We start from the raw sequence: 27,768 nt of genomic DNA, 5'->3' as shown, positions 1-27,768 counted from the left end.
CTGCACAGCAGCAGAGGGTGCTTGAGTCACCTCGATGGTTATCACTGAGGGAAACATTTCCAGCAACTGTGCTCAGGGTGCGTACACACCTAGAGTGGAATGCACATGTGCAATTCCTCGAAGAAGAATAAGAGGATGTTAACCAACAGAAGCAGAGGCGTGTGCAAGGGGGGGGGCAAGTAGGGGCAGCGCCCCCACCTCCCAAATCTCAGTGTGTCCCTGTAGCCTGGGGAGGGAAGAAGCAGCAGAGTGGCTGCCTGCCGGATGAGCTCCTCCTCCCGCCACTCCTATAGCTGCAGCCTACGGCTGGAGTCCCATGCATTGCCTCTGCCTCCATCCCGTGACTCACCTCAGCAGGCGGTCTGCAAACTTAACTTTAGGCATGTGAAAAGTTCTATCGAAGTCAATGGAAGTGCACAGCATCTTGTAGGATAAAGCCCTTACTCCTAAGAAACACTTCTGTCATCAGATTCTGCCCTTACTTACAGCTCTACACCTTCTTGATCCTCAATGGGGTGGCAGAGGTGTTACAAGCAGAGTTTGGTCTTCCATTTGGAATTCAGTTAACAATCCTTAGTTACTAATGTGCAGGCAGCAATAGAATCAGGCTCACTACCTCTTGGCTGTGTTGCTTTTGCCACCAAGGGTAAATTTTAGGAAGCAGATCTGTTGAGTGAAAAAATGTGGCCCATTTACAAAGTCCCTTTTTAGAGTACAAGTGTACTTAAACCATGACCACAGCCAAGACTTTCAATAAGTGTTAGGCATTTAACCTGCTTAGGTGCTTTTGAAAAGTCCCACTAGGTGCTTACCTACACCTTTAGGTGTCTAAATACCTTGTACAACTCACCCCCCCACATCTTGACCCAGTTCTGGAAAGTGGTAATATCATTACATCCTCCCTATCAGACCTTTCCTGACAGCACTTCCATCTCAGCTGAGCTGCTCTGTGCCATGCCCAGTGAGTTGCCTGATTGGTTTGGACAACTATAACCCATGAACAGGAGCCTTTTTTTATAGTTAGCAAAAAGACAGGATATATCGTTCTGCTTAGGTTCCCTCCAGATTGCTCCTAGAGAATCCATCCATGGATTGCCCAGTGTACGCCGGAACGGGCCTGGACACGTACTTAGCGTCATGTGCATTCATTCCAAAAATGAATAATAAAGTTCATGGTTATGTACCTCATTATCAAGTCTCAAGAAACTTCCAGTAACCTGAAACAAAATGTCTTGCTCCCCAAACAATTTCAGTAAGCCCAAGCAGATTTTGACCCCACATTTTACTTTTCATTTGGAGGCAACACATTCAGATATGGTAACCTATAGAACGTACACTACCACTGAAATGAAATAGGTGGACTTTCTCCCTTTGATGCACCATTGGAAGTTATCCTTAGTGGCATTTCTCCATTGTGACTCTCTCATCTTGGCTAACACAAGTTAGGCATCAGCATCAAGGCAAGAATTAGGCCCTAGAATGTCCATTGTTTCCTCTGTCTTTTCTTTTTTATTTGCAAATATCACAAAAGTACCTCATCTATATTTTAAGTGACCTCTATCACTCTGCTCTAAAATGCATTATTGTTGCCTCACAGGGTGTCTCAAAGTTTGTGCTTCACAACAGTAAGTTTCCATGTATATTTTCATCTGTAAGAAATCACAGTATCAAAATCATATGGATCATGAGTCTCAGTTTCCTCACTCCTCTGTGTGGGCCAGGGATGGAGCAGGGATAATACTGGCTTTAAGACACTCTTGTGCTTCTCATGGTTTGTCCCCCCATATACATTAAAGCAGCCTTAGAGATGCTCTAACTTGCACTTTAGCCCTCTCCATTGGGGGATGGGACCAGGGCTGATGCAGAGGCCTTACACCAGCTCTACACCAAGGAGTGAGGCTTACTGTACAAGTGGATTTGCAATGGGCCTTTTTCAGTCACTTTAAACTCATGCCAGAGCAGCACAAAGGGATTTTACTGCAAATTAGCATCAGATCCTGTTAAGAAAGTTAGTAACATCAAATTGATATTAGTGATTTGATTCCATTCCTATCGCTATACTGACCTCTAGTGATTACAATTCTGATTAGATATTTTCACAGGCAAATCCATTTATATTTGTCTTAATTTTTATGTTTTGAAATTAAATATTTATATGCAGTGAAATATATACTAATGATCAGCTGCACTGCCTTAAATCCTTATTTTAAAGTATCCCCAAAGTTCCTAGTACAATTTTGTTCAAATTTTAAAGACCAGGCAATAGGCAACAAATTTGTACTGGTCCTTAGGGTGTCCACTAAAGATTTTGATTTATTACTTATATGTACACCTTATTTCATATAACAATGCAGTTTATACCCCAGGAGTTAGGCTGGTTGTAATTTAGTCACAAACTTGCTCTGGAATTCAGGGTCTCAGGGTGGGAGTTTTTGCAGGTTTTTATCAAACACAGGTGATGGCATTTTTTTAGTCTGCTTACTATCTAAAATACCTAACCTATTGCAGGTATTTTTATTAATAAGATAAATCTCTTTTGAGAAATATGATCTGGAAACAAACACAAAGTATGGGCCTGTTCGGTGAAGCGCGGATTCTCCTCAATTCCACTGAAGTGCTTAATGGGGTACTACAGACAAAGCCAATCAGATATAAAAGGATTAAGTAATATAGTAGGAGAGACCCTGGGGATTTGGAAATAACAATACCATACATTGTTCCATTTTTATTTTGTGATTTTTGTTTTGTTTTTTAATGAGTCCTAGGACTATATTCCAGCTGTGACAAAGACATTAGCTATGGATCTGATCCTGCAAAGTGCTGAATACGCTCAATTCTCATTGACTTCAGTAGTAATTAAAGGCACTTAGCATGTCACAGGAAGTATTCATCACCTCAATAGCAAGCTCTGTATTTATCCTTTAAAGATTTTTTTTTTGTCAATGATGGAGCCTTAAAGTGGTAATGAACCGAGGGATCTCGTGTGTAACTTCTTCTTTTAGGTTAACATTTACCAAGTAATTACATATAGTTGACAACATTTTTAAAAAAACTAGTTCTCAGTCAAGCTATGTCTACACTGCAACTGCTACAGGATCACAGCTGCATTGCTGCAGCTACACCTCTCTAGCCCTGTAATGCCGATACTTACTACCGCGAAAGAAGGGGTTATGCTGTTACTGTAGTAAATCCTCCTCTCCAAGAGGTAGTAGCTAGGTCAGTGGAAGAATTCATCTGTCAACTAGTTGCATAGGGGTTAGGTTGACCTAATTATATTGCAGTGGGTATGACATTTTTTCAAGTAATGAAGCTTGGTTGAACTAACTTATAGGTACATACCAGGTTTTAGTAAAAATAAAATAGATTTTGGAATGCAAAGGGCATTAAGGGCTTTAACTCATTGATGTAAATAAGAGAGTAAGAGCATTTCAAAGATATGTGGATCACAGTGGAGCCAAAATAGGGAATTAGGTGCCTAATCTCAAAATATAGAGGCCTGAAACTGGAGTTTAGGTACCTAAACTATGTCTTCACTGACGGCAGCAAATTTGCCACCATCAGATCAACTTATCTGGATTGACTGAGCGCCCAGTGAAGACCTGCTCAGTTGATCCAGAAATCGATGTATTAAGAACACCTTCTCAAGTAGCGTAGCGCTGCGTCGACGGGAACCCGCAGTGCAGTGAAGACGGCACGCAGAACAGGAGCACAGATACGACAGGAGTCATGCAAGTTTTTTTGCGTAGTTTGCATAACTCTGGTTGGCTGCTGCCGAATCTCCGAGGTTAGTGTAGACAAGCCCTAAGTACCTTCATGGATCCCGCCCTAAGTTCCCTAGTTTGCAGTTGTTAACAGACCCTGTCTTACAGATGAAGACTGTCTCTGTCTAGAGTGAGTTGATATTTCCATTGAAATCGCTCTGAACTTCTGCTCAGCTTCAGTAAGTCAGCTAGCCATATTCATTCTCATTATTAATTATGCCAAACACAGCATTTGGACAAACAAAATGGAAGGAGGCTGTATTCAAGGATCTTTTTCGCTGTAGAGAGCTGGTTTAGCATCTCTCTGAACTTTACGGCCGCAATCACAGTTAAAGAATGACTTGAATAGTCCAACTTTCAAACAAGGTTAAACTTCAACAATATACTGAATAGACTGCAGACCTTCATAAATACACAAGCAGTATGTAGTTTTTTAATTTGCATTTTTATCAGTTTTAAAACCATACAGTGTACACTTCCTGCATCTTATTTTTAGAATTTGCATTGTATCATCTTTCGATCTTCAGTGTGAAGCATGTGATAATCTCATTCTTTGAATTTGCATTTTTATCATTTTTTATTGTAAATTGTATGATGGATTGTGCTTCACTCCTTTGAGAAAATAAAACCTCTTTTTTCCTCTTTTACTTGCTTCCATTTCTTCTTGGATCTGTAGTTAAAATATATAGCATATTTTTGTATAATTTATTGTTAAAATCTCTATATTCTTTTAAAAACTTCTTCAGGGTTTGAGCATTTAGCGCTTATAATAGTTTATTACAAGAAGGAGAAAATATTCACTCACTATAATTGACATTTTCAAAATGCCCCATAGATTTTTCTTCTCCAACATATTCACAAACATATCTTTAAGCACTGTGCAAATGTGTGCGTGGGTGGGTGGGTGGCAGTGTGCACACATTAAAAACTCATATCACATATAGAATTTATGCAATAACGTTTGGGAAAATGTGGGCAGCTTTGTGAATGGGAAAACCTGAAGGACAGAGGTTGTTTAGTAACATGTCAGACCACCATGAAGTCCGATCCTGTACTGCAGTGGATCTCAAACTTTTTAAATGGAGCCCCCCGTGGACTTTTGTCTAACAATCACACCCCCCCTTCCTCCCTTCTGAAATGGGGGGCCCTTTCCGAAAAAAACAGGGAGGCGCTTCCTGCACTGTTGACGATTTTTTCCCCTGAAAGAGAGGTTTGGGGAAAGGGTGGGGGGGGGCGGGGCAGGATTTTTAGGGGGCACTATAGGCCCTCACAATCGCATGCCCCCTTCCTCCAAACTCCCCCTTTTCAGGAAAAAACAGGGCCTACAGCACAGGAAGCGGGGAGCGCGGCAGCAGCAACACGGGGAGCACTGGCAGCAGCGCAGGAAACGGGTGCAGCAGCAACTCAGTTCACCATGTCTGTGGGTGTCCGCGGGCTATTTAAGAGAGATCTTTTGAAACTAGCAATCTTGAGGGCCACATAGGGCTGTGTGCCACAGAGGAAGAAAAACCTACCCTTCATCAACTAGAAATTTCCATGGCTTGAGATTCCATAAGCTCCAGATCTGCATTGCCACTTATGGACTGGAAAGGGCTCCGTGTCCAGGACAGACACTGTAGTGAAGATGTACGGACTTAGAGTTCAGTTCAGCAAGGTATTTGAGCATATGCCTAAGCATAAGAAGCCCCACTGAAGTAAAGGGGACTTATGTATGCGCTTTCAGTTAGGCACATGCTTAAATACCTTGCTGATCAGAAGTCTTAGAAAGCAAAAGGGAGTGTGAAGAAGAGAGCCAATTGTGATGACAACCCGCCATGGATTGTCAGAGGGGATGGAGCCTGAGACCTCTTGCATTCAATGCATCAGCCTCTACTGCTTGAGCTATTGGACTAAGTTCCCTAGCTTGTAGCTGTTGCATAGTCATTAAAGTCTACTTTGGGCAAACCACGAAAGGGGGACAAAGACCCCTACTGTAGTAATGTGGATAGCATAACCTACTACTTTGTCCAGCCTGGCAAGCCAAAAGCTACTCTATAAAGTAACAACAGCATAGTAGCGCCCAACTTTAGAGGAAGTCACGTATCTTGCCAAAAATAGGAAACCCTGAGACATTGGGTAACAGGATATGGTGCCAAAACAAAAGGGCGGACAACTCTCTCCAATTTTTCAGCACCCCTTACAGACCAGCAGTCTTAGGGCTGGTTCACACTGACTGTGTGATTTCGGCGGCAGTTGACGTGAGTTACGCAAACTACGCAGAGTTGTTTGCGTAACTCACGTCGATTGCTCTGCTTCCCTTCTGCGCACTGTTTACAGTGTTCCCGTCGGCTCAACGCTACGCTACTTGAGGGGGTGGACTTACTCGGTCGATTTCCTGATCAATTGAGGGGGTCTCGCTGACCGCTCAATGGATCCAGAAAGATTGATATGGCAGCGGCGAATTTGCCGCCATCAGTATAAATGTAGCCTTAGGATAGGTGCGTAGGTAAAAGCTTATTCCAGATTCTAGCTGGAGAGAGAATAGAAACAGATGTCATCTTTAATATATTGGAGTGTACTGAAAGTAATGCTTATCAAATAGGTACCTGAATGGATTTTTTCAGATTTGGAGTATGCTTTTGTATGTGGGCTTCTTTTTCTCCATGCTGGTGAATTATAGGATGCTGCAGTGCATTTGTCTGTAAGGAAATATTTTTTTATTTACATTTTCATTTACAACTACAGTATACTGCTTCTCATTCTGCTATTCAGGCTACAAAAATATTAGCTGCAATGTCAAACGACACATCAGAAGCCATCTCCAAAATATAAAATAACAAACTTTAAACAGAGACTGAGGGCTTGTTACACAGTGTCTTGGTCCACACCAGCTGGGGTGTAAATTCTAATGTGCACCAGCATGTTGTGCACTAACTGGTGAGTTCACTAAGAATTTACAAGTGCATGTTAAATTAGTACCATTTCAAACAGTACTACATGAATATGCACTAGTGAACTTCTAGTACGCACCAGCTGGGTCCACACTTGCCAGTTAGTACACAACATGCTGGCGCTCATTAGAATTTAGACACCAGCTGGTGCGTAGACAAGTCCTTACTCACCAGCATGTTAAGTAATCATTTGTATTCTTGTTTTTAGGAGCTCATAGGCGCTCCCAAATCAGACGAACATTTTCAAAGCAATCCTGGTCTTTGACCAAACAATTGTTCTTTTGTCAAAGAATCTTCTCTGATGCATCACAAATGTCCCATGACTAGCAAAGACCATATCCCATGGACCATGTCAGCCCTCAGTTTTGGATGCAGGGAACATTACTGAGGACATAAGACAAAAGGAGTTTTGCACTCTTCTCTTCAGCTGTTCAAAAAGGCTTCCTCAGATCATGTCAGAGTATGGAACATGTTCTCCATTGGCTAACCATGGTGCATAAGGATTCAGTTATGATGAATATTGTTGTTTATACTTTCTTTCTGTTGATTAACCAAATTACATAACCCCAGCAGCTAGAAGCCCCCCCTGATTTTGAACTGATTAGAATTCAAAAACTAAGACAGGTTTACTTGAAAATCCTCAGAAAATTTAAGACAATGCTTTTCATACAAAAAAAAACAGAGGCTGAACTCCTACTTGACTCTTTGTTAAGAAAACAGGACCTCCAAGTATGATTTCCAATGATCTGTACAGCCCTTCGTAGATCCACTGAATAGAATGTTGTGGGAATCAAACATCAGGGAAAGGGTCTCTGTATAACTGTTTCTCTGCAGAAGTGGCATGAAGAACCACAACATTTAAGAAACTCTGGGTTAGAAGATCACTACATTTCATAAAATTAAGATCTCAGTCAAGCAAACTGTTGAAATATGTGCTTAATTTTAAAGAACATGAGTAATCCCATTGAAGATGATGTGCTTAAAATTACGCACACCTAAGTGTTTTGCTGGATCAAGGCTCAAATGAGAAAGAAGTGGTGAACCAGATAAATGCATTAATATTACAGGCAGAACTGGAAGCATGGCCTATCATTAAGGTTGCCCGACACTTCCCATTATAAAACACTGTCTTCAGTTGCTTATAACTTTGCCAAACTAACTGTTTTGGCTGAAATTTTCCATATTGGGTGTCTCAGGCTGAATGCTTTTGTTGGAAAATTTCAGCCAAAATGATTTAGCCATTTCCAAGAACAAGGCTGGGGAAAATACCTTCTTTTGCCCATTTAAGAGAAATTCTGATGACCTTATTTATGTGAAGCTCAAACACCCCTATGCTTTGGAGCAGGGACTTCAAATTTCACTGCATGGTGGCCTTTGTGTCAGGGATGTGTTTTTGAATCCCTGCGAACAATTGCCAAAATTTGGCCAACTTGCAAGCCTTTGAAAAAAAAAAAATATATATATATATCACAATTTGCAAATGCACTTTGGAGACTTCTTAGATTTTAGCAGCTAAAATCCATCTACATTAAGCATGCTCCAGCCGGTGGCTGGTCTGACTTTCCTTGCAATTGCAGTTCTGGCATGTCCCATAGCAGGCCAGATCTGGGCACCTGAACTGAGAGCAGGGAACCGGTCTTTCCTGTGTTCTCAATGATCTGGTCCAGGCAGCCTCAAGGCAGAAGCTGCCTGATTTGAATGCAGATGGGACAATAATGGGACCTGTGGAGGATGGGACAGAGGGACTAGATTGGGAGAAGGAACTGGGGGAGGGCCAGGTGAAAATTGGGACTAGAGGCTTGCAATGGGGGGGGGGAGGGGGGGTTAGAAGAAAACAGACTGGGGTTTAGAAAGGGAGGATTGGGATTTGCAAGGAGACTAGGACTAGAAGCTATGGGGGAAACTAGGACTGGCTGCATATAGAGACTGGGAGCTGAGTGGAAGCAACAGCGATTGGCTGAGGAAGGAGAATTGGACTCAGGGAAATGGGGTGGAAGGGAACTGGGAGCTAGCACATTTGGGGGATTGCAGCGGTAACCTTTATTCTGGCATTTCCTAACTTTTGAATGCTTCAGTTTGCAACATTAATAATATTCTGTTAACATGGTTTTGTTTTGTGTGAGTGTGAGACACTTTATACAAGTTAAGGAGAATGATATTCTGAACCTTTGTAACTACCTATGTCTGATAATATTTTTTTCTCAGAGCAAAATTCAACAAGAGAAATCAGGAAAACTGGAAACTAGTAGAATTTTTAATGGCTCTGTAGTGTTTTCAGTGACTCTCTGATGGAGGACTGTGGCTGTAGTTTAAATTATTTACAGCTGAATTTGTGGCTGGAGTAAGAGATGAGTTTGTCCAAAAGAATGCAGTTAGTCCCCAAACTAATCACTGGAGCCTGCAGGATGCTAGACTACAGGTGATAACTGCGATTTTGTTCATAGAGTAAGATATTGCCAATAGGTTAAAAACTGAGGGAAGGCCACAGAGTAAACTTAAAGTTATGTCCTGAAACAAAATGCCAGAAACAGAGACAGACCTCAGAATTTGACCTGAAACTTTCTTTTCAAGTACTTAATGGGTACTAGGCACTGCCAGGAAGGCAGTGAGGTAATTCAAAGATGGGAGAAGAGCAGAATGTCATTGTTGCCATCCTGGAAGAACTGCAGACAAAATGCTAATTCAGTCATTGGAATGGTAGAAACAGAAAATGACAACCAATCAACCCATACATCATGAAAATCCCCAACAGAGCTAAAACTGGCACAAGAAGTTTCAGAAAGAAACAATCCCAGTTTGTACAATAGGAAATAAGATCATAACAAAAACACTGGTGCATCAGGGATAAAATGCTCTTATGCAAAGATGGTTCCTCAGACTTCTGTTGAGAAAAGAAAAGGTTGAACAAGAAAGTGTTTGTTGGGAGGGAACTGAGATTTTCGCTACTGAATTATTCAGCTAGACAAGGTCTGGGATTAACATTCAGTATAAGCAACAGAGTTAAAGATGGATCATTGGATTATAAAATAAAGTTTCTTAAACACTTCAAAAGATTAAGCACATTATAAAAATGGATATCCAGTTATACTAAACTGAGGAATACTGCCCACTTTGTCTTATCTATCAAATTGCTTAAATTTCCTTTCCATAAACAGAAAGAGAAGCAGGAATGAGACAGAAGAAAAAGCTGGACTAACCTCCACAGAAAATAAATGCTCTGGAGATAATCTTAATTCCTAAACCATTGACTACATGTGCATCTTTGAGGCTTTAACAAAATGAAGTCAGAGCGCACACCACAGAAACTAACCAAAACTATATGGCATAAAATGACCTCTGCTGCCCAGACCTTAGCCTGGCTGGGCAGAGTAAAATTCTACAGAACATGTGCGTAGCTAAGAAGTCCAATAAATCCAACTCCCTTGGTAAACTCTAACATAATGCATCTTGGGGTACCTTCATTTTAAATCTCTTTACAGATGGAGGATGTAGGGAGAGATCTAATCAAGCAATCACAAAATACTCAATGCTATTCTTAAGAAACTTCAAAATGCCACCACACTGAATGACCAAGTCCTCAAGAGAGATTTAAGACTCTGGGTCATATCACTAACTTAAAAGGAAAGGTACAGTAGAACCATCTAGTAAATTGATCCCAGACTATAATGCACCAAGTACAATTCAATCCTAGATTCTTAGACAAAAACTAGATTCTGATCAATCTGTGCATGGGTTCACACGGGCCCTCTATCTCTTGTGCCCCCGTTCAGGAACTTGTCCAAAGCCTTTTGGGGACTGCAGTTCACTGTCAGCGCTCCAGTGGGTCCTATCTGTTGAAAATGGTGGAGATGAGTGCGCGGCCATGGACTTATCCCTTCCCCTCAGACAGCAAAGCTGACTGGGCATGGAGGTGGATTTGTGCTGCACCCTTTGCAAAGACAGCAGAACTACTGCTCAAGAGAATTCCGTCAGACTAACTGGCAACTTCCACAGAAGTTCATTAATTTATTCATTTTTACGTGTAAATATTGCAATGAAAATGGTCAGGGAAATGCTTCGCCCAGTGGTTCTTTGGGATGGAATAGAAGAGGTATTCTCAGCATCCTTGCTTATGACAATAATATTGGGTCAAATTCTGCTCTTGGTTTGTTCATAGACTCCAAGGCAGAAGAGACCATTGTGATCATCTGGTCTGACCTTCTGTGTAACACAGGCCATAGAACTTCCCCAAAACAATTCCCAGACCATCTCTTTTAGAAAAGCATCTAATCTTAAAATTGTCCGTGATGGAGAATCCACTGTGACTCTGGGTAAACTGTTCCAATGGTCAACAACTCTCAATGTTTCTCAGTGATGGAGAATCCACCATGATCCTTGCTAAGTTGTTCCAATGGTTATTTCCTTTCACTGTTAAAAATTAATGCTGTATTTCCAGTCTGAATTTCTGTACCTGGTTGTATTAATCTGGTGGAGTTGCACTGACATAATGGAGGCACTTGACCAATTATATGAATGAGCTTCTTTTAGGCAAGGAATCTTGTGTAATTAAGAGCTTACCTGGAGACAGGTGCAGCTTGGATTCCTTGGTACTGCTGACATTACCGTAGGTCAGGTGTGTTGATCTCCCAGGTTCTGGAGAATTCAAGGAAATGCTTCTCCCAGTAGCTCTTTGAGATGGAACATAAGAACTATTCTCAGCATCCTTGCTTTGATCATTTTGTTGGCAATTTTCTTTACCTTTTAGGTTTGAAGCATGAATTGCTGCAAGGGGAAAAAACAATATTATGTGAAACTTCACAGATGCTATTCAATATTTGACATACTATGTCAGAGTAAGGGCACGCAGGGTATGTCTACACAATGTTTTGGAGAGAGCCTCCCAACTCCAAGTTGATAGATTTGGGCTAGTGGGGCTTGCATTAGCATTCTAAAAATAGCTGTGTAGACAGCACTTTGAAGTTGTGGCTCAGGCTGGAGCTCGGGCTCTGATGTCTAGGGAGGGGGATGAGCTTCTGGCGAGGGAGGGAGGGGAAGTTATTAACTTAACACAAATTAGCCAAATGATTTCTCAAAATACCTTTCCCTGCAAACGTGCTGGATGAGTTTTTTGGTTCTTCAGAAATCCATTTTTTTTTCTTCACTCCTTTAAAGTGATGCTTCTTTACCGGCTCAGTTTGGTTCATTGCTAAAGGAGAAAAGTGACACATTTGGTTTTTTTTCAAAAAACACATGATTCTGGAAAATTCCCTCATTAAAATAGTAGTATGTTGTGGTGAATTAAAACTAGAGTAACCTCCCCCATGTTTTATATACACTCTCTGTTGGATACAGAGGTTTCTTTTATGTGCTTAAAAAAATAAAATTAAAAAAAAAAAATCCTGAAAACAGTAATTATAGTGAGAATATCAGTAAATATCATCCCCAAGAGTAAAATCATAATGTTACCAAAAACGTTATGTTGATTCCATTAGAAAGAAGTTCTCAAAATTTTGGCAGCAGACCTCAAACTCATTTTAGGAAACTCAGTGTTACTAGAGTATGTAACAGATATTTTTGGCCCAAATTCTGGCTCAAAAGGTCTCCATATGCCAGCCAGAAAAACTGAGCCAATACAACAGGAAAGAGTCATATATTTTAAGGAGAACAGATATTGGTTGTAACCCACACCTATGTTCTCCAGCTATAAACCATGGATTTTATGTAAGCTTCTTTGAGCAGGCCACAAAAGGAGCAAGTCCTTTACAAAACTGAGCGTGTTACACCCACAGCAGAGTTTTATACATATTGACCCAAAGCACATGATTGCAACTATGTATTATGAGATACAATAAGTATTCATGCAACATAGAACTGACCCTCATATTTGTTGGCCCTGTCAGTCAGCTGATCTAGATGAAACACTGGTAATGATGAAGCTTAACATATGAAAGAAAAATCTCCCTCTGTGCTTACACCAAGAGTAAGGAGATTGAGTGAGGGAAGGACAGAACTTCACATTCTGCTTTGCAGGGTAACTATCAAACCTTGTGACCCTTTGTCCCCAGCTCCACTACAGGCAGTTTGTCTGTTCTCACCTTCAATTGACCAACATAAGCACTACATTTTGTTCCTATCAATTCATGCCAAAGTATTGGAGAAATTCTTTACTTACACTTCAGTTTATGCAGACAGTTTCATTACTTTATAACCTACCTGTGATTTATAGCTAGAATTGTCTTCTTATCCTTTGTTTCAACAACAGAAAAATAATAAGCAGGAAATGATTTATCCACAATAATCATATATATATAAAAAACCAATATATTTAGATAAGGAGATTTTATGATCTCCCAAAAATATTGTGGTACCCTATAGTGCAAACTAAGCTGGCAGTTTAGCAAGGTACTTAAGCCTGTGCCTAATTTGACATTTGCGAGTAGTCATTAAGTAGGTTTTAATCATGTGCTTAAGTGCTTTGCTTAATCAGGGTCTTATATGGTATTCATTAGATGCCTAATTCTGTGAGATGCTATGCACCCTCAATTCTCATTGACTTCCACTAGAATTGACAATGATCACTACCTTACAGGATTAGACCTTTGGGCTTTGGAAAGATAGAGATAATTTGCAATCTGATACTGGTCATATTGAAGTCATTGGGAGCAAGATTACCCTAACTCAGAAAAAGTGCTTTCATCATTTAGTATGATGAAAGAAACCATACTGTTGATTGGACTTCACCAAATGACTCCAAGTCTGTGGAACAGAAGAGATATCAATTAGGTAACTGCCTTAAGTGTCCAGCCTAATTACAAAGGAAGGGAAAAAAATGTTTTTCCAAAATTACAAAACATATAAATAATGATTCAATACCTTTCACATCTGAACGTCTGCACATAATTAATTCTTTTTCTCTTGTTAATGCTTCACTTCTCTTCCCTCTGACAAATATGCTCCTTTGTGGTACATAACAATCACCCCCTGCAAAAAATTATCATGCATCACAAAATTATACATAAAGTAGAGACATGGCATGTCCTCATTTCAAGATAAAATTGATTTTACTGTATTTAAAATGCTAAATGCAACCTTTTCACTTTATTCTTTTTTATAATTTAATTTTTATTAGTTTTTGGTTAAATTAATATAAAATATTAAGAACATAAACATGAAAAACAAATAGAAAGTAGATATGTAAAAATGTGCGTCTAAAACTCAGATAAATGAAACATATTTAATATGCTTTTAATTCATACCTCTCAGTATGAATACACATTTCCATAATTAAGTCTCCCTCTGAATTAACTCTTGATTAACCAAATACAAAACTCCTGTATAGGACATAACACATAAAAATAAATACATAAATTGCTTATAATACATAGAGGGATAAGGAAAGAGATAAAAGTTATCAAATGCTACCAAAAAACCCTATTATTTCTGATATTACTTACATCTGATATCTTTCTTTGATAAGATAATTGATTTCTTTGGCAAGAAAAATGCAGTAAAACTAATCTATCTGGACTTCAGTAAAGCATTTGACACCATAATATATGGGAAGTTATTAAACTGGAGAAGATGGGGTTTCAGAAGAAAAGGAGATAGCCAATGCTAAGTAAATATAAATGCTTGCAGTATCCAGGTTCATGCTTAATGACTTAAATCCTGAACCTGTACTGAAATCCCAAGGGGCAGACCCCTGTGGACTGAAGGTGGGCACAGGGATGTGCCCATATGGAACAGCTTGCAGGATTGAGGCCTTAATACTTTCCCATGTGACTGCCAAAAACATGAAGTCTGTTTAGCTTTACTAATGATATTCTCTCAGAAACAACAATTTCTGAAAGTTTAGTGCACTCTTGGTATATCTGACTGTCATGCTTGTCTAAACTGATGCTCTGTTTGCAGGGTAGCTCTAAGATACTATCTCTTTTTCAAGATTAAATGAAAATCCATATGAGTGGAGTCACCGAACTGAAAATATTTTCTTCACTATGTTACTGAGATGGGTGGAATCCAAATACCACAGTAATATTTTTTTTATTAATAGTATTGAAAGAAAAAGACTTTACAGAAAATACAGAAATAAATTGCATGAAAGATATATTTGTGAGTTATTTTATCTACCACAGGATATTAGATAATAACACATATTTTAAAGTAATTACCTCCATTTTCAAAGGCACTAAGGTCGGTCCTCATGTTACCGTCTAATGACGCTGTTACCTCTCCTTGTCTTTCTATATTATTAAACTTTGTTGGAACTGTAACACCATCACCTAGAAAGGCAGCAGAGGGAATTTCTTGACTTAGTTATGTGGAGTCAGTGCATTTGTGGTAAATAAATGGGCATGGGAGAGTAAAGGAAGTTACAGATAGCACTGCAACATGGAGTTTTTTGCACACCGATTTTATGGACAGACACATCAGTGAACATTTCTGAATTATGAGCAAAACTTGCATGAATGCTTAAAGGGATAACAGAATAAAATCTCAGAGTATAAAACTGAGGGTAAGCCACTGCCTCTTCCAGTTCAAAAAATACAATATACTGATTATTTAATTGTTTTGATGAGAAAATTATGTTTATTGCACATATATCAAACTTACTTAATTGTACTGCCAATGATTAGCAACTTCACTTCAGCGTAATTAATTTAATTACACACCACAAATTCTACTTGTATTATTTCTTTCTGTAAACAATGACATATCATCAGGATATTTTTATTTGTCAGAGGATATGGTTAAAATTCGGACCTAGGAGAGGAAGCATCCTCATAGGATGCAACTGCTCCAGTCTCCTATAAAATTCAGAGCTCATATTCCACAGCCAGACCCATGGAACTGGGATCCAGGGATGCATGTGGCAAGCAACAGTGGGGAGGATGAGGGACATGGTGAGCAGTGGCAGGGGGTGAGCAGGGGAGGAGAGGAGTGAGGCACACAGCAAGCGATGGCGGTGGGGGACTGAGTGGGGTGGGGAGACACGACTGCAGGGAGGCCAAGTGGGGAAAGTGGGGTATGGAAGAGAGGAGGGGAGCCAAGCGGGGAAGTGGGCTGGGGGGGAGGGATGTGGCGGCGAGTGGGGTGGGGGCGGGGTCTGGGGCAGAGCAGGGGTGGACTGTGGGCAGGAGCCACAGGTGGAAGAGGTAGAATGGGGAGCTAGCCTCCCCAAGGGGAAGCTGTCACCCATTGCCCATGGCAGGAGCCCCTTTTAAAATCACCAGGCCCCCTAAAAATCGCCAAGCCCCCAAGCAATTGCCCCCTTTGCCCTCCCATGTCAGTGGGCCTGTCCTTGACTCTTGTCTTGCACAGATTATACCAGGTCCTAAAACAAATGATCTGCCTAGGGCTTCTGGAGCCTCAGTAGGCCTTTCTTCCCAGCCTGGATCCACAGACTTTTGCTAGATGGCTCATGTTAGCACTCTAAAAATAGCTGCATAGCCATTGTAACTGGCGCTGGAGCTTCGGCTCTGAAGCACTGTCTACACAGCTGTTTTTATAACTCTCACATGAGCCCCACTAGCACAAGTGTGTGGATCCAGACTCACTTCAGTGCAGACATACCCTGTGAGGTCAGATTATGGGTCCAAGTTAATGCTGCTTTTGCTAGCGAATGTCATAAAAGTGAACAGAACCTGACTGCATCCAAATAATTATAATGAGATATTGTGATGTTGATAACTGACTGCTCTGTGCCATTATAAACCTTCCTTTCTGAAGATGTCACTCTCCTCCCATACTACTCTCTGTGAGTTAATCATTGATTTAGAGTATCTTTCCTCCAACCTCTCCTTAAATGTTCCCCTTTCCATTTTTATTAGTCATCTGGGAGCTGTCTGATGTAACATATGCACCTTAAGTGCATGAAATAAACATTACACGATTCCTAGGAAGTGCCACCACACACAGGCTTTAACTATAGAAGAGAACAGCTGCAAAGAGGTTAATATTATAGCTACTCAGTTCACATGATTGATGTTTATGAGTCTAATCTATGGTATTTCTAAGGGTCTGTCACTGTGCTATCTAAGTCCTTAAATACCCATTAGAAATACCTCCTCAAAAGTATTTTAACAGAAATACCTCTACTCCCAAAGACAGAATTCACAGAATATTGTGCAGAGAAACTATTTTTCTCTCTCGACTCATATTAAAAGATTAAATTGGTAAAAATCAGAGGTCCAAAAAATTATACTTTCAGTAGCCAATATTATCTCTGATTATCTCTATCTGAACCAAAATAATATACTCTCTTTCACTTTGCAGTTTTCATTATTGTTCACTATTTTCCTGCTTCTATTTTCTTTATATGCAATTGTGATTCCAGATAGTTAGTCATGAAGTTTTCTATTTTGTTGTAAACAACTTTATGACAATGACAAATGTGTTACTAATACTTACACAACTCACTTTTTTCTCGAACTCTTTAATGGCCAACACACTAATTACATTAACGTCCAGGAATGTTCAGAACATAAATCACTCTGTTAAGAACCAGCAATACTATCACTTATTAAATAAACCTGACATTGATTTTTGCAGGCACACACATGGCTAAAGAGGAAGAAGAAAAACTTTTACAAATCTTATGTGGGATAAATGTTCACTAATTCATGTCCCTTTGAGCTCAATTGTGTTGGAACAGGCCTAATAAGCAAAAGGGATTGTAACCTTATTTCAAAAGACACTAGGAGACAAATTATAGCAGAGATGTATGCCACGGAATTCGGGAAAGTACATGATGTCAATCTGGGCTCTACTCAGTTGACCTGGCCTTATTCCATCATGCTGTAGTCAATGCAAGTGTCCCATCCTCATCATCATGTCTATGCTGGTTCCATTTAATTTTTTAAAAGTCACAGATATATTTCTATTACTTTTATTTTCTATAATTCTTTTTTTCTAAATTTGCAAAACCTAATATTTGGATCAAAACTACCTGATAGTGTCGTTCTATGTAATAATAATAATTATATATATCTACCTTCTATGTAATAATAATGGTTATATATATATAAACATTATCCTTGACGTGAAAAGCGTCACTACTCAAGACTTGCCTTCCTGTAAGTCTCTGCCAGTTTCCATGGGTTTCAATTGCTCATTATCCAGTGCTGAAGACATGATTTTTGCTGACTGGTTCTCCTGAGGAGTCTGAATTCTGTAATATTCTCCTACTCATGCCCCCCAAAAGAAAGAAAAAATATCTTTACTTACTGGTTATATTAATATTTTTTAAAGTATCAATAATTAGATATTTACCAGATTTATAACACATCTCCTGTATTGCTTTTTCTTCCTCAATGTCTGCTGGAGTCTTTGTCAATAAATAAGAGGCATCTATAGGAAATGTTTTTAAAAGAGAGAACTATACCTGAGTACAGACACTTCAGGATTTGTTAATGCATTATTCATAAACATAAACTATTTCATTATAAAACACAATAATTTTTTTTCCATTTCCTATTGCTAATTTATCCCAGCCCTCTGCTTTCTGGACAGAGAAACTATTGCTTACTGACAGATATTTTTATTACCAATATAGTCTTAGTTACAATGAAAGTAAAAAGGTTGACCATTACTGATTAAATATCCATGTTTATTTTAGAAGGTGATTAAATTAAAAATCATTCAAAAGCCTTCCTTCAGTCCTCTCAAAACAATCAAACAGTCACACATAAAAGGAAGTGATCCTGATTGAGCAAATAAATACTTGAAAGACCTGGTCTCTGATAGGCTATCTGGAGATGCACTGAGAATATTCTGCACATCTTCTGAAATCATTCATAAGACACTTGGCTACAGCTTTGTCTACACAAGGAAGCTGCACAGATATAATTAACGATTTGTTTTTAAACTGATTTAATCAATTCAGTGCAAACCCATGTGTGGATACTCTTATTTCAGTTTAAAAGTGATTTATTCGGTAGCTAAACCAAAATAAGACTGTCTATGTAGGGGTGAGAAATAAAATGGATTTAAATTAAAGTGGTGCAACTTTCTCATGTAGACAAGCCCTGAGGTTGTGACCTTGGCTCCGGGTTGAATATTTGTATGCAATTATATGCAAGCAACCTCTCCAAAAAGGTAAGTACACACTAAGAATAGGGGTAATTTCTATGGCAGGTGTATTCCAGGAGGTTTGTACAGCCTCCATAGGACAGCAAGCATGGAAATGATTTTGGGCTGGACAAAACTCGAAGCCTTCTCTGGCATAAAAATTACATCATCTCTTAATTGCTGCAGATACTTTAAATTCTCTACTAAATGTCACCTAGCAACAGTTAACATGTCTCCTGTTAAAGCTAAAGCACAAAAGGAAATTAGCCTCGTGGTCAAACCTATACAGTGAAAAATCTAAGAGCCTTGGGATGAAAAAAAAGAACCTTTTCAATGAGTAAAATGATCATTTAAATTACAGATGGAGCCAAATAAGTCTGAACATCTCTGAACTTTGAGAACGTTTGGATCTGTATCTGAATTATTATATCTCAATGCCATCTGAATTGTGGTACTTGGATCCATCTCTAATTGATGAAAAGGGACTATTTAAATTATATCAGTAAGAAGATATGAGATATTTTGAAATTTTATTAATAAGAGTCTACAATCACTATGCGTTTTGTACAATAAAATGAAGATAATTATAAAATGAGTGGTAATGAGGTATTTGTGATCATGAAATTACTCCCAAATATTTGACTCCTTTCCTCAAAAATGGCATGATTGTGGAAAACAGCCAAAATTTGTTGGCAACCATTTTGCAAAAGATTTGAGAAAGTCCATTGTAGTTTCAGATTTCAGGAAAAGAAGTCATATTTACTGTTCTCCTCTTCTTCCTCTTCCTCTTCCTCCTCCAGGCAGAGGTTTATGATCAGTGGTGGGTGAATGGGTCTTAAAATGTTCTCTTGACCTTTCAGGGATTCTTGATTTTGGGCAGGATTCAGAGTTCCTTCTTGAACTTCCTTTTGGAGTGTAGCATCTATAGGAAAGTATGTGAAGTTCAGTCTGTTAATAAGGCACTAGAACACCGAAACCAGGTTCTGATCAGTTTGTTATACCTTTAAAATCATAATCATGTTTGACTAAATTACAAATGGCCAAATTATCTTTTAAGCACTATACTGAGCAGGTGGTTGGCAGAACTGTATCTCCACAGCAGTGATGTACAGTGTCTCCCAGAGATCTTCATCATACAAAGATAACACATCACTGCACTAGCCCTGAGTAGGACAGCACACAGCCCTTCAGTGGCTGGCTATCTCTTCTGGCTGATGTGTGTAGTGGGAGGTATAAATAACCTTGTCAACTCCTGGCCCTTTCTAGGGGTATGTCTACACTGCCTCGTCTCAGACTCAGGTCCAAATCTCCCTTCCATTGACACAGAATTTTGTCTAATATGGAGCCAACCCCCAGAAAACCATAGGAATGGAGGGTTCAAGCTTGAGTCCCACAGAGGCTTGGGCCCAAACTACATTGTTTTGCATTGTAGCCGCAGTTCAGGGATAGGCCCCCCAGATTTGGGTCCTGAGAGTTCACCAGCAATATCTCTCTAGCTCACAATTCCATGGGACAGTGTCCTTTGTCTTTTTCTATGCCAAGACTCAGGCCAATTGACTCAGAGGAAACAGAAGCAACCCTCCTGGTTCATGTACAACTGCTCAACATTTAACCTTTCCATTTTATTCTGACCACTGAGCTGCAGGCCGAGTGCCCCTTCTCCTGCATTCATAATGACCACTGCCATGAAGAAGTCCTTTGCCAGCGTGCTGCTAGCTGGTCATGGGAGACCATGTTTTGGTTAATCTCTGGTGCAAGGCAAGCAAACAGTTCAACTTCAGCAAGAATTTCAGGAATGAGCGTGCACACCAGCTAATAGCAAAGACACTGGCAGTGCTGGGGATTCAATGGACGAGTGACCAGTGCAGGAAGCAGATTAAGCAGTTCAAGACCAACTCCCAGAAAGCCAGGTACGAGAGCTGCTTCTCTGGGAACTCACTGTCATCCTGCCCATTTTACAAGGAGTTTGATGAAGTACTAGGTACTGCACCAAGTACTGAGCCACCAGTGCTTCACAATAGACTGGGCAGTCAGAAAGGCGTCTTTCTCACCCCTGAATACAATATAGGACTGGAGGGGAGCCAGCAAGTGCTGGCTGAGGCTGCCCAAGTGACTCTTGTACCCAAACCCATCCCCAAGGAGGCTTTTGCTGCCAGAGCAGCAGCAGTATATTCTGGGTCCCTATTAGAGGAGCTTTTGATGTCTCCCTGGAGGAGCTGCCCACCACGGAACTAGCATCAGAAACACAAGAGGCAGGAGTAGCCCCTGAGCCTGGTGAGTTTCTGGATCCATGTTTGTTGTCATTAATATAGAGATGGGAGTGATTTCTAGTTTGTGGGTGGGATTTCTGGTTTATTGCCCAATACTAAATGTATTGCAAGCTTCAGGCAGCAATGCGTTTCTGCTAACAGGGGAATTACACAAAGATTGTGAAGAGCACAGCAAGCCACAATAATGCAGATAGCATCGATGACACTGGAATCCTAACATTTCTGTAAACAGCACCAGCGGGATTTCAATCTGCTGAATGCACATTCAACCACCATTCAACCCATACTGAGAATGTAATTAAACCTTCTTTTGCCAGGGACTCTGCTCAGGATATAGTTTCATAAACGAAGGAAAAAAGAGGTACACTAGGTCCTCTAGAATAACAATGGGGACAGTAACTCCATTTATGACAACGTGTCCCAGCCTGTCCATGAATGTAGACTCCCGATCATCAGAAAACCCTAGCATCATAAACTTTTCCAGTGCAGCCACATTGGTCCATAAATCAGCCTCTATGGTCCACAAGGGCCAACATAACAATGGAGTAGTACATTCTGCAGTTTATGAACTCATGTACTCCCTGAGGAGGTCAAACTGTAGGTACATGAGTCCTATCAATGGCCTCGGCACAGTTTGGAAACCCCATTCTCTCAAAACCAGAAATTACTTCAGGGATATTTGTTATGCCCATCACTTTTGGGTAAATCACATGCCTGATTGCCTCTGAAACCTCTGTGACCACTTTACACATGGTTGACTTTTCACTGCTGAACTGGTTAGCACAGACTTGTAGCAGTCTGGGGTAATCAGGTTCCAGATGATTATAGCAGCCTGCTTCTTGACTACTATGGCTGTCCTCATGCATGTGTTTATGCTGGAGCGTAGGGGCAAGCTGCTCACAAACTCCAGAAATGTAGCCTTCTTCATGCAAAAGTTCTGGACTGCTAGTCATCCCAGGCCTGCATGATGATGTGATCCTACCAGTCTGTGGCTGGGCCCCTGCTCCAGAAGCACTGGTCTACATAGGGGGCATCTCCAGGTATAGCAAAAGTTGTGAGCAGCATCAGTCAGTTTGATTCTTCCATGTCTCTATCATCCTCCTCCTCCTGCTTCATCAGGCTCCTTTGATAGATCAGAAACCACTGCCAGAATATCCACCAGCATCTCATGGATGCTTTGCCTGTTTGCTGAAACAGGCTTGGCAGGATCTGTTGTAAACTTGGTGGGCTGCGACAACTTCCTGTAACAGGAAGGGGTGGACAGTCAAGTTTTCCCACACTGCACCAGAAATCAGTGGCCATGGCCTGAGATATTGTGGTTTGACTCAGGTTTGAGTATTTAAGTGTGGACACTGGAGTCCTGGATTTGCAGCCTGGGTCAAGAAATTCTAAACCCAGGGTCAATATGCAGTGTGGATGTCAAGTCTTGGACCTGCAGACCCAGGGTGTGAGGATCAGAATCCCACTAAATCTGGGCTTACATTGCAGCATAGATGTACTGTAGGTGGCATGGGCTCCAGTTGACTAAAGATGGAATAGTTCCTGTACTCAGTAAGTTTACAAATTTGAGCTTTGTCTAGTGCAAATATCTTAAACTAATTGAATCACAGGCAGGACTGTTTCCTTCTGCATGGGATAAAATTGGAGATGACAACCAGCTATGAGCAAAATAGACAACCAACATCTAATTTTTAGACCTTAGTTTCTCTACAGAAGTTTGCTAAAAGGTTGCTCCCAATTAATTCAAATACAAAATATAATTTTTTGGGGAGACTATCAAGTTTCACAAAACCTAATAAGAACATAAACGTTTTCACATAATTAGAAATAAAATAAGTGAAGACAGCTTTTTGTTTGGAAATAAAAGCTCCCCAATAGTGTTTGCAATGGAGACCTTTCATCATTGTGCTAGTGCTTGAGAACAGAAAATCAAAAATGACTAAATTATTTGTATTGCATTTTTAATCTGACAGTATTCTTTTACACTATCCACCATATTCTGTTAATAGTTACAGATTGTGCAATGCACTGTTAACTCAAACTGAAACTATTAGAGGCCAAATTGTAATTGTTGCAACTAGTAAATGTCATTTTAATATTTGCAATGTCATCGTGGAGAACATGGGCTTATTATTGGTAATGTGTCTTTTCACCAGTGGAGTATTTTAGGAATGGATCAAAAATAGCAGTAACTGAATGCTTTCTAGTGAATCCCTCAGAGAGGTGAACAATTGTTTCTGCTATATTTGTTATCGATTCAGTAAACATATGAACCAAATAATCGCTAAGTTTTATTGTTCATCACATATCATCTGTAAAGCAGAAAAATGTTGAAGTTTGTAATATTTAATGACCTGCTCTCCCACAGACATCAGGAATGACTGTTTGTGAGAGGAAGCCTTGTTGCACCACTGAATAAAGCTCCCTATTTAATGCCACCATGTGCATCCAGCTGTGGATCTCTGTGAGTTAAACAATTACACTTTCTAAGAGCTCTTCCAAGCCACACTCTCATCTGCAATTGGTATGCTTTTTCAACTGTCATGCTAAAAACAGAGCTTCCTCTGTTAATTCTTTCATGGATTTCTCAATGCACCATACTGTGTTTGGCTTGCACATGTATCATCAGGACACACTCCCATGAAACAGATAGCTTTGGCAAAGTCTGCATTCAGCTTTAGTTAGATTTGTCTCAGAGATAGCAAAGAACTCCCACATTAAGCTACGTTTTCTTTGTTCCTATTATTCTCGAACAAAACTGAAGCCTTTTGCCAATGCCTGTCCAATCACTATACTTGGAAATACGCCACAATAGTCCATGTTAATGTGACACCACTCTGGTGATCAGTTATGACCTACATCATTGAGATAATATTGTTGAAGTTGCCATTTTTTCTTTTTTGCAAGTTAATATACATTAATGTGTTTAATATACATAGTAAAGTACTTTATAAAAGTCTAAGAGTCATACATTGTTTAAGGGCCACATACAACTCCCACTGACTTCAGCATGATATCTTTAGCATCCACATATATCCAAATGTTTTACCTCAATCAGTAAGGGCTGTGATACATTCACTGACACCATCCCTCCTATGAAGTTTAAGTTGCTCTTTAATATTTTGCCTTAAGGCTACAGTCACTTTTCTTGGTTTATAATCTGTAAGAGGGACATTGAGGTCTACCTTTACATGATACAATCTGCTCCATAAAATACAACCTTGTATTCTTTAAGAATATTATATTCAGTAGCTTTGGCTCCAGAATCTGGATGTAACTTCAATTGTACACATGATGATCCCAATCCTGAAGACCTAACTCAGGCAAAACTTCATTAAAGTCAGTAGGAGTTTTGCTTTGGGAAGGGTTGAGAAAGAACTAGCCATTTTTCCAGAAATAGACTGGATTTCTGGAAATCAGAAAGCAAAAGAAAAATCATAATTAAGAAGTATTTACTTCACATATTCTCTCCCTACTTCCACCCCCATGTGTCCCGCCTGAAAGGCTTAATTGAAGTCAATTAAGAGAGAAAAAACACTTGAAAGTGACTTGCACACATGATGCAGCATTAGAATTTTGTGTTAACTGTCTCCAAATGAGGACCATTTCATACATATGTAATTTAAAACTAGTGTATACTGCAGACCCTGGCTTGGTGTGATGTTCCATCATGGACTGCTGGTGATATCACACCCAACAAATAACCTTTTTTTCTTTTAAAATATTACCTAGGTTTCTAAACTTTTTCATTATTTTATGAATAGTAAAAATAGTAAAAATTTTGAGTAAACCAAAATATGAAATAGTAAATATTGGTAGCTGCTGGTTTTTGTGAACATTTTATTGCTATTCCTATCTTCTATATCTAATCTATCCTTCATTTTGAGATTTTCTATTTTCATCACCACAGTTTCTATGCAGTAACTCTCTTCCCTACCTCAGACTGTTTAATAATTGAAGGCAATCGATAGAATCTAAAATTTATGTTTATTTAGCTAGATGGTATTTGCAAGGCAGAAAGCAGTTCTCTCTTATTTTGTGTGTCCATTGTATTCTAATTTCTGGAGTAGCATACAGCATGTTGTGGCCACCGTGAATGCTGTGTTTTATGCTGGGTTTACATAGATCCTAACTCTCTGGTTCACTGTAACTATGAGGCAATTGTTTCCAAAAAAAAAAAAAAAATCCCATTTTATTCTTTGGCAAAGCTAACCAGTTAATCAACGTTTAATCATTTGTTCCATTATTGAACTGAATCTTAAAATAATAAGTTTTCCACTCATAGCCAGAACCCCACTTTTCCACCCAAAGCCAGAACTTTGTAAATACAGTGGTCTCCCAAATGCCAAGAGATGCTGCAAAATGGGTGCAGGAGGATAAGTTTTGATTTTTTTTTTGCTTGACATGTGGATGGTTATTTGCTATCATAAGTGAGAAACTTTTACGTACCCTCACTCACTTCAGATGTGTAAATTAGGTCATTTGTATCACAAGTATAAGCAGAGCAGCCAGCAGTTGACAGGACAAGAGAAAAATGTTGATTATTTCTTTCTATATTAAGATCAGTAGATCATTCCCGCAGATGGAACAGATGATTTCAGATGTTGTTTTAGAAGGCTAACTTGATTTGTATGTATATGGGAGGGGGACTTTAAAAAGGATAGTAAGAGAAGGTGTAACTGCTGTCCACACAATTGCAATCCACTAGTCATGTATGGTTAACAATACATGGCAATGCAGCAATGTACAGTATATATTCTTTTAAAATTGTGACTGCATAAATAATCCCAAATGAATACTAACTATATGCTGTGAAGAAAGTACTGTACTGCTTTAAGACTCAAATCATGTGTTCTCATGAAGCCCTGAAGAGACTTCACTGTCAATGTAGAAGCCATTATGTAGTTGGAAGCAGATGAGTGGGTGTCAGCAAGGCCCAAAGCTTTACAGAGGAGGTAAAAAGTATAACTATAACACAAAATCTTCAAACTAGATTTGACTGCTTATACACAAATCACTGTCTCACATGACTGTCATGCAGCACATTAAAGATACACAGCATGTAAAATGTTACATTTTTCACTTGTGAGACAAATGGATTAAAATTTGAGTTGCTACTGAATACATCACTTTTGATGTAACTGTAACCCACAGAAATTCCTAACACAATGGCCAAAGAAATTCCTATGACAATCCTTTACTAACCTTGACTTCAGATCATATTCTTTCTTCACCTACACAGGTATTATATCAACACTAGAAGTAGCCAATACACTTTTAGCGTATCTATTTCAATGTCCAAATTATTGAGAAAATATTTTTACTCACTGCTACTAGGTGGCAAAAAAAGTCCATTTATATTACGAGGTTTGCTATGATGAAAGACACAACTGATCCTCACACAGCCTAAAGGCTGTGTTTCCCAGAAACATGAGATTCTGTTGTATTTTTGCTACAGGAAAAATAAAAACAGGACAGTTTTCAGATATAATGATTATAACAAAGAATAACAAATAATGGACAGAACACTAATTAATACTATATACCAGTTAGACAAGAAGAAATCTGGTATTTTGGCGAAGGATAGGAAGGAGTAGGACACATTAGACTGATTGTGATCATCTAAAACACTGTAAATTAAGAATATCTTCACTGAGACCAGAGGAGTTACAACAGTGTCAGACCAGAATCAAGGTAACAGGTTCTATTCCTGGCTCTGCTACAGACTTTCTAATATGCTTAGAAAAAAACATTAATTTTCTAATACCCTAAATTCACTTAATTTTTGTGTCTCAGGGCTTGTCTATTTGGACAGTTAGTGCACAGCAAGCTGGGGTGTAAATCTATCTCACATTAGTCTGCTGCATAATAACTGTACATGTGGACCCTGCAACCACACATTAAAAGTTCCATAATGTGCGTTGATCTATTCTGCTTTGAAATGGGAGCAGAATAAAGTGAACTAGGGAGCTTTTAGTGCGTGGTGCCAGGCCCACATAGACAGTTAGCATGTGTCACATTAATGTGAGGTACTTATTCCCCCACTTGCTGTGCACTAACTGTTCCTCTAGATAAGCACTTAGTTTCCTTAGCTATAAAATAGGGATAATAATACCTACACCACAGGCATGTTATGAAACTACATACATCCATGTTTGTCATGTGCTTTGAAACCCTCGGAAGAAATATGCTGTATAAGTATTACATTATTATTCTTTTATTATAAAAAAGGATATTATTATTATAGGAAAATAAGGAAAATTAAAGGAAAATGAGAAAAGCAATTAACATCCAGTGATGGACTTTCAATCATTACAAGTTTTCAAGCTTGCAGTGCATTCTAGCCATGGACTTTAAAAAAAAAAAATTGTATCTGAGTGCCACAAGGTTTTCATGTTTGAATGTGAACTTGGATGTCAGATGTGAGGTTTAGCAGAAGCGAGGGTCAGCTTTGCTTTAAGAGTGAGTGTACTTCAAGAAACTTATCTACCTGTATTTCCATATGTCTAAATCGGCAAAGCTGATGTGAACACCTTCCCTCTCTCCATAATGAGCACACAGTCTCACTGCCAAGGGCTTTTTCACAGTGACGGAATCGGCACTTGGAACCCTAACACAGAAAAAAGGCAAGTTAAAGTTGTATGATTCTAGAATCCGATGCATCACTAATTGGTTCATATCTTCTTTTTATATTATTTTTATTAATGAGGAAGTTGACTAGTCTATGTAGCACAGGATTATTGTTGTGACAAGATACCT

The 27,768-nt window shown here is 39.4% G+C and overlaps 1 protein-coding gene across 1 annotated transcript in view; it reads right to left on the bottom strand.

Moving 5' to 3' along the window:
* Nucleotides 1-3,870: 3,870 nt before the first annotated feature.
* CUNH12orf50 (chromosome unknown C12orf50 homolog) overlaps nt 3,871-27,768 on the bottom strand; it is a 31,535-nt gene continuing 7,637 nt past the window's right edge. The window contains exons 3-13 of the mRNA XM_067559847.1: nt 27,500-27,619; nt 26,338-26,461; nt 19,503-19,661; nt 17,942-18,019; nt 17,740-17,853; nt 14,842-14,952; nt 13,544-13,651; nt 11,769-11,876; nt 11,249-11,452; nt 6,347-6,439; nt 3,871-4,431 (exon numbers count right to left, since the gene is read on the bottom strand). Of these exons, the coding sequence (XP_067415948.1) occupies nt 4,406-4,431; nt 6,347-6,439; nt 11,249-11,452; nt 11,769-11,876; nt 13,544-13,651; nt 14,842-14,952; nt 17,740-17,853; nt 17,942-18,019; nt 19,503-19,661; nt 26,338-26,461; nt 27,500-27,511 (1,137 nt within the window). The 5' untranslated portion in view covers nt 27,512-27,619 and the 3' untranslated portion in view covers nt 3,871-4,405. The remainder of the gene's footprint in view (nt 4,432-6,346; nt 6,440-11,248; nt 11,453-11,768; nt 11,877-13,543; nt 13,652-14,841; nt 14,953-17,739; nt 17,854-17,941; nt 18,020-19,502; nt 19,662-26,337; nt 26,462-27,499; nt 27,620-27,768) is intronic.

This window comes from Emydura macquarii, unplaced genomic scaffold (assembly GCF_026122565.2).
Source record: "Emydura macquarii macquarii isolate MOO-44397 ecotype Brisbane River unplaced genomic scaffold, CSIRO-AGI_Emac_v2 contig_2205, whole genome shotgun sequence".
Taxonomy (NCBI): domain Eukaryota; kingdom Metazoa; phylum Chordata; order Testudines; family Chelidae; genus Emydura; species Emydura macquarii.
This window is presented reverse-complemented; position numbering and strand designations above follow the sequence as displayed.